The sequence below is a fragment of the Ptychodera flava genome, chromosome 11, assembly GCF_041260155.1.
Source record: "Ptychodera flava strain L36383 chromosome 11, AS_Pfla_20210202, whole genome shotgun sequence".
NCBI classification, from domain to species: Eukaryota; Metazoa; Hemichordata; class Enteropneusta; family Ptychoderidae; genus Ptychodera; species Ptychodera flava.
Window position 1 is genome coordinate 41,636,827 of NC_091938.1, and position 8,289 is coordinate 41,645,115.

An 8,289-nucleotide genomic window follows, 5' to 3' on the forward strand; every position below is an offset into this window, starting at 1 on the left:
ATGAGTGACTCGAATTTTAATCTAGTCGCTTTCGGATTATTTTGTTTGAAATGATACCGTGAAGATTTACCAACTCCAAGGTCACTTATTTCTTGCAAAAAGTCAATCTTTACAATTCCATAGGTTTAAATTCTAAAATAAACTCTTTTACACATGCAGGCATGTGAATACACCTTATATGTATTTATTCGGTTAAATGGTACACAGCATGGCGTTGCCTCTACCCTGCTCTTCGTTTTGCCGAAGATTAGTGTAGTGTACATAAAGTGTAGTATTCAGTGCATGTATCTGTATATCAACAATTGGTAGAATGCTGTGAAATAGAAAAATCAAATGTTGACTGCATGTCTAAATTTTCGCCCCTAGTTAATGCGCCTATTAAAAAGTATCGGTCTCCTGTTTTCCCCACGATAGTTCATTTCTTATGGTACACAACTCATTCTTCGTTTTTATGAAGAATCACTTCATGCAATTAGACAGAAATATTAACATTTCTCTTTATTTACTTAAATTTTGCGTTTTATATTCGGTTAACTCAAAATATAAAATCGTATCATATTATGACCGAGTAAACCTGAGTTTAACATTTTAGGCTCTACAAATACATAGAACAGAATTACGCGATGCATATTCTTAAAAAAACGGTAAGGCTGCTTCTTTTAAGACGTTTATGTTCAAACTAATCCACATGATAAATCTCAGACCCATCCCTGAAAGTTGGGCCACCAGTACTTATCATTACTATGCTTCCATGGAAAGCAACTCCAGAGAATCTTACATTCTATGAATAGGATTAGTTTCAATGCATAGCGACAATTTTTCCAGAACTCTCCCTGAAAGCAATTTTTCTGTCAACTACTGATGCAAATATTTTTAGACGTTTTATTTACAACTTTTTATTCCTAAAATCTTTCAGCTGTGCTCCCCGATAGAAAATACAACGACAACACAAAACTTGAGAAAAACGACCCCCATCTCTTTCAGGAAACCTGTCGCCTATGGAAAAGATTCAGTCTCTCATTCCAGGACATAATTTTAAAGACATGTAATTTAACCCGATTGCTGTATATAAACGAGGTTGCTTGCAAATAAAAAATGCAGAACGTTTGCTGTTCATGATGTAAAGGGACACCATTAATAATTGGTCTAGCAAAGCTGCACCTGGGGAGTTTTTAGTCCAGAGCCGAACGTTAAGCCCTGCATTTACAAATCAGGTTCTTTCTTGAAAGATTTCATGCATGAGGTTGGCGTTTTTCTCGTCATATTTATATTGCAGTTCGTGACCAATGGAATAAAATTTACGACTTTCAATGAAGTTTCCCTTGCAGAAAGTGTAACAGACGGTTTGGCAATGTCTGCAATTTCGAGCGACACTTGCAGATCTGAAACTCTAAAATGGTTTGCAAATTGTATAATAAAACGTATCTCCCTTTATAAACCATGCCATAATGAGTCGATATTTTACTGAATAATGTAGCATTTATGATTGATTGTGTAATCCATTCCGAACGATCTTGTTGCATAGACATGGCACATGTAAATACACATGAAGTGTCATATGAATTTTAGAGCATTGAATAGCTACTAATTACAAATCTAAGAACATACCTCCACCTCCAGTAGAGTTTTTTTGCTGGAAAGTTAAATACACTGGTAACAAAGTATGATACCCGTGGCAAAATGATTATAATGCACTGCTACATGGTCGCTTATTATATTGCTGGGATGAACAGTCTGGGGAAGGAATCCTTGGCGACCCTTAGTTATACTATAAAGACCTACTACTAAAGCTCGGTCTTCGCCTCGCCTGGCAATGCTACAGGCGCCCGCGTACTGCGCTTGCGTCATTGACAGTCGCGTTCGCCTTTGCAAAATTTGATTCACCTGAAATCTTTGTTGATTATTAAATGGGAGACTCACATATTTAAATTGTTAACATTTATGTTGTGAAAGGATGTTACGCAAAATTGCAATTTAAAGCAGTGGGAGACAGAGACAAATAGTTCCATAAATTGCTCTGTGCTGTTTTAAAAGCGAATCAGGTGAATATCAAATAATGTTTCGAAATACCCTGGTGCATGATTTGCTACAACACCACGTGAGCGAAATGAGCAAAATATGTAAAAACTCTAAAATTAAATTCAGATCCCGTTGGATTGGTGGAAGAGTAACATTATATTATATTGCACGTAAACTTGATCAAATTTCTGAGAGTTAAACAAAACCTTGTCCGCTTTGGTGCATGGGTCTTACATCATAGCAGTCGCATTATATGATATGCGTGAACATCGACAGTGGGCGAAAATTGACGGAATTCAAGATGAAATTTATTAACATCTTCAAGGTATAATTGTTCATTGCATGTACAAGAACAATGTTTAATGTTTGCTGGGGTAACGAACAAAATGTGAATTCGGTTTCTTACTTGCAAGTGATATGTTCATGATTTTTGTTTTCAATACATCCCTCAACCAAATTTATATAAATACTGCCAGCTGATACGTTCTGCAGATGAAGAGCTACTTTGTAAATACACGCAATTCGCATATATCTGTGAAGTTTTTTTAAGATACGTAGTGACTGCTATGTATTTTATTTTGTTTTATAATGACTTATCGTTTGCCAATACACACAACCGCTAAGGATGTGGCAAAACAATATAGTCAGAGTAAACTATCTAAAGTATTCTGTACCGGGATTCTGTAATCCATTCTCAAAAAACCGCGTTCACTACTTTTACATGTCACTGGTTGATGCGTTGCTTCGCCGGATTAAATTGGCTGGATTGCATATTTTATGTATTCAGACCAAATTAGAAATGCTAATGGGGCTGTTGTAAAGTATACCGCGAAATTAGAATTTGTCAATATTAAAATCGATGAGAGCAGTAAATATTTCTTACCTAAATGTGTCTATAAGAAATGATATTCCCGGAATTGTTTCAAATTGTATTGTCCCAAAAGTGGCGTTATCTGAACTCGAAAGTGTTCAAGACTCGTGATGACTGGTGGAATATCAAGAATTCAGCGAACACAGAACTGAAAGAAAATAAACTTGACGACAGGAGAACCCCGTCTATGAATTAAGAATTCTCACATGTCATAATCCACTGAAACTGGTCATATATTTTAGAGAAGATACCGTGGTCATCAGTATAAAGTGAAGCTGATATTGGAATTCCCAAAATATTGTATGGTTTCAGTTTACGTAAAAGCTCGAGATGCTTTCTGTGGCGTAACCTTTTATGGACCTGGATAAAATGTTATCGCAGCTCCCGGTCGCAGCTCTACACCCTCACATGGGCATAGATTGGAGGCCTATGATGTATATTGTACTTCTAGCTTAATGTAGAACGCCAACTTGCATGTATACTAAGACATCAAGATAACATAAGGCAATGACCCTAGATAAAATGATCTAACTGTATTATTATCAATAACCATGAATGGTTGAATCACTGGTCTTTCCTATAGGTCACTTCCCTACGCAGCTTGCGCTCGTACGTTTATTGTTTGCATCATACTCGCGTCACCAATTTTGAGCATGCGCAAGTGATGGGGATTCCCCATTCCAACCCAGGATTTCTATTGGTGATTTGATCACATGACTCTTGTACACCAATGAAATACCAACTTTTTTGGGATTTCCCCGTCTGTCGCATGTACTTTTATATAGGGAGGAGACAGTTCAGAAAATTTCAGAAATTTCGCGACCACATATCAACCAGTCCTTAAATTTCACCGGTCTTGTGTACAGACACTGCCTGGTGCCACACATTACCCGGCGTTACCGTTCCTAAACGAAGAAATTTGGATTTTATATAGTCTGACATTGTGTAGAGGCCACAGCCTAGCCATACGACGCCATTTTATCCAAAATGTCGAGGCTTCAATCTGACGTGGTTGCCGATTGTGTTGGTCCATCGCATGGAAGTAAGCCGGATGAGCAAGATTACTACGCTTTTCATCCTAAGTTCGCAAATTTGAAATTACCAGAGAGTGATTACTCTGATTCCGGGTTTGGATCGGTCGGTTCTTCAGCTACAAAGTCTCTCCGAGAAGAATTCGACAATGAAAGCTGCTCTCATCTGTCCGCTAGTATTCAGACGTTACGGATATCTGAAGAACCAGAAAATAGTGTGAATATTCGGGACACACAGGTTGACGTCAGTCAGACAGTTGGACAGTTTGAAGATGTTGACGAGGTTATAGATGAGACTGAGGTACCCGAAACTGAAGCAGAAAACAAAGTATCTTATGAAGCTTTTGAGCAGGACGACGATGGCGACACGTACGTATCTTTCTTTTCTTTTTCATTTTAATTGCCGCAACATACGTTACAGTGAGATATGTAAGCGAGCATGAACCACAGAGCTCCTGTAGTGAGACTTACATAGAAGGGAAAAATTATGCAAAAAAACGCATAATTTGTCGTCTAAACGTTAAATTATCTAAAATATTCCATATTTACAAATGCAATCCTCAGTTCGAAACGTGCTCTGATCTTGTTTCGAAGCCATTGTTGGTAGCGTACTTTCCCAGGTTATTCCCCGCGTAATTTCCAACTTGTCAAGGACACAGCTGAGTCACGCACGCACATGCCATTGTGTAAGGGACGTCGACCCTGTGTTTACAGAGGTTGCCCAGATGCATTGCGCACACATCCATATTGGGCGTGAATAGAGAAATTTCTGACGTATGTGTTTTCCCCTCAAAAACTCGAACCATGGAGAGAAGAGATATTCAAATCAAACATGTTTGGGAAATCCCGGAGCTACACAATTTCAAGGCGGATGATCATATTGCTATATATTCTTTTCTTTGTTTATTTATTTGTTCTGACATTGTGCTCAATTGCAGGATGTTGCATTTATCAATAATCCACAACAGAGTTGATGTTGCTGAAGCCATCATTGACCAGGCACCAAGCTCATCATACTTGGACATCCATAATGACCTTCTGCAAGTAAGTGGTTTTTCTATGATAAACATTACGTTTGATTTTTTCCCCGGAAATATTTTTTTTCATATTGCTTTATTTGTCATCTCTTTGCGCAATTCTGGAAAGATGTTCTTAGATTTATTTTCAAATTCTCTATTTGAACTACTGTACAGAAGTGAACCTCTTGTCATGCATGAAGATTATATCTGTTAAGTTGCAAGAGATAGTGTACATGATATTGATGATCTTTTTTGTTTCCACTCTTTCCACAGAAACCTTTGCATCTTGCATCCATCCTCAAACAATCTGCAATATGTAGAAAACTCATCCTAGCGGGAGCTACAGTAGATGTTTGTGATCGCCATGGAGCTACACCTCTACATTTAGCATGTGCAGGAGGTGATCTTGAGACAGTGCAAGCCCTCACTTTGCCCATTTCTATTCAAGAACTTCAACATCAGCAGTCCCTTCAAGCCTTCAAAGAACTGAGAGTCCATCAGCTACCACAGGATTTGGAAATGAAAAATTATGAAGGTTAGCTAATATCAAATCAGTTGCATAAGGATACACTTCAGCTTATACAGCATTCTAAAAAAACTTGGTAAAGTGCCAGCCTGTCACAGGTCAACAATTTTGCACCAATCAAATCCCTTGGGCCCCATGTAAATTTGCATATGGGAAATCCCCATTTCTCTCCCTGGAAAGGCCACAACAAAAATATCATGCAGTGGATACGTGGAAGTGCTGAGCGGATGTACAGTCAGAAATCTGTAGAAATTTGATACCACTTCATAGATTTGCATATTTTAATGAGATATTTTAATGAGAATATTTGAAAAATATGAAAGCATAAACAATAAGTTGCAAAAGTTAGAGGCAACTGATTTCAAAATTTCTTGATATCACTTGTGGAAAGCTTACAAAAAGACAATATACAAGGAAGTAGAAGTAAGAATTTAGAGTTTATATCATGATTTTGGAAATTCCCCTTTTTGTATCATTACTATTACTTGTACCAGGATCTTCAAATATAGTGCTTTGCTCATTTAGTAACATACTCCATTTTGACTTTAGTTAATTCCTCTTTATCCATTTCCTTTGTAGGTTTGACATGTGTGCATTTGGCAGCAAATGGGAATCATGTAGATGTGCTGGAATATTTGTGTCGACTTGGTGCAGACGTCAATGCTGGAGATGGGAAAAGTGGCAGGACAGCGTTGCACTATGCTGTTGAAAACCAAAACACACAACTGATCAACTTTCTGCTCAGTACTTGCAGTGCCTATGTTGACAGTATGACATTCAATGGTTGTACACCATTGCATCTGGCAGTTGGTAGAAACTATATTGAAGGAACTCAGTTGCTAATTCAGGCAGGAGCTGATGCTGGACTCGTTAATATTGAACAAGAATCACCCCATGACTTAGCAGTAGGCAGTACAAACATTGGCACACTCCTTGAGCCTACATATGATGACTTCACAATAAATGGACAGCCACTTCAGTACTAGATAAAAGTGTCAAACTTGATATTTTATATCATGTGTCAGAAAACCCACAGAGCTGCTCTTCGTGTGAGGGAGCTTGAGCTTTGAGAGTACAAGTTTATGGATCTCAAAGTTTACATGTAATTTCATATATGACAAGTTAGTTTGCATGTCAACAAAAATGTGACAGTTCCACTAGAAATAACCCATGATCACCATGCAATAAGCAAGGTACAGTGGAATAATGCAGTACTAACCATGTTATTTTTGACAAGTTACACATAACATCATTTAGAATGTCCATATTTTTACACATTCTAATACCAAGCTTGTCTTTATGTGCATATGAGTTTTGTGGACAGACCAAAGTTGTCTTCCAAACAGCATCATACATTCTCAGATGCATTTTGTTCAAACATTTGTGAAGATTTCATTAACTTTTTGTCTAACGAGACAGTAGCTGTTGATCAGCTGTTATTACTCAGATATCACTTCTGATCACACTTGTAAAACATTTGTAAATTTCAAAGCCACACTAAATCAATAAAAGATTCAAAGTGTATTTCCTGTTTAAGGTAAAAGCAAACTGGTCACGTATTTGACACCTAATCAATAAATTATTCTCCATTTAGCTCCTGTTTTGCCTTGTTAATTTTATCTAACACTTATTACTCCTAAAAAGTTTCAACATGGACTCCAGGTTCATTCAATAGTCAGGTGTCATGATTATTTTTTTCAGGCTCAAAGTATTGTACCAGGATCAGAAGTTTCAAAAATATCAAATTGTAGCAATCACCTCAGTCCTGTATAAGCTGTATAATGTAGAAATCATTCCATCATTCATTGTTGCGTTGACAAAAACCAGTTTCCAAAGTTGTAATTTCAGAATCTCAATGATGAAGACATTGTTATAATGATGTATAATATTGTAATTTTTGTACAGTTCTTTTTATATAAGATTGATTAAAGTCTTTTTAATAGTATCAAATCAATAATTTGTATGATTTCTGTTCCAATATGAAGCAGTTAAAGCATATGCTGGTGTGGTTGAGATGTGTGTGACATTGTATGTCATTTTCAAAATGTTAACATTGTACAGAATGTGCAATCCTTTGTTTGTGACAAGATTTGAAAACAGTTCAAACACAACACATGGATTTATGGGAACCAAGGTAGCACTGGCTCAAGTCTTGACAAACAGTACCACTCTCTCTCTGAAAGCCAAGGCCATTTATAGTAAAGTCAGTCTGTACTGGTACAACTAAAGTTGGAACACATGGAAGGTGGGATGTGTGATGTCAATATTGGTCACATTTCATTGACTTAGGACGGAATCATAGACCCTCGTTTTTCTCGAGGGTCTATGATGGAATCAATAAAAGAACAAAGTATTCCACTTCAACTCTAGCTGTGGAAAAAATAGTCAAATTTTTGACAAACCTACCAATTGGTTATATCTGAAGAATTCCTCAACCAACTTTGATGTAACTATGCAGGCATTCAAATTGTTCTATTATCTTACTATGCTAAAAGTTCCATTAGCATAGTTTACAGATTACAAGCTCATTTGCATTTTCAATGAATTATTGTACTTTAGGCAATGCATGAAAATTAATGCACTGAATTTCATCAGACCTCTGAGGCGTGTTGATCATGACATTCTGATAATCAGCTCATTTGCTACTCTGTAATCAGGCCATATATGCTATTTCCTGAACAAATCAATTTCAACTAAACTTTTGCTATTTATTCACTTAGGATGACCTGTTCTGCAAGTTTGATGAGCACGAAATTCTAATTATAGCTCATTTGCATCTAATTGATGAATTTTTGTAATTAGGCAATATATTAATTCTGAATA

General features: G+C 36.9%; 1 protein-coding gene across 1 annotated transcript; it reads left to right on the forward strand.

Annotated features, from left to right (window-relative positions):
* Positions 1-3,601: 3,601 nt before the first annotated feature.
* Positions 3,602-7,423, forward strand: LOC139144552 (NF-kappa-B inhibitor epsilon-like). Its single transcript, XM_070715259.1, has 4 exons — positions 3,602-4,290; positions 4,860-4,965; positions 5,214-5,475; positions 6,046-7,423. Exons 1-4 carry the CDS (start codon positions 3,878-3,880, stop codon positions 6,450-6,452), a joined length of 1,188 nt encoding a protein of 395 aa, XP_070571360.1. The 5' UTR covers positions 3,602-3,877; the 3' UTR covers positions 6,453-7,423.
* The last annotated feature ends 866 nt before the right edge of the window (positions 7,424-8,289 follow it).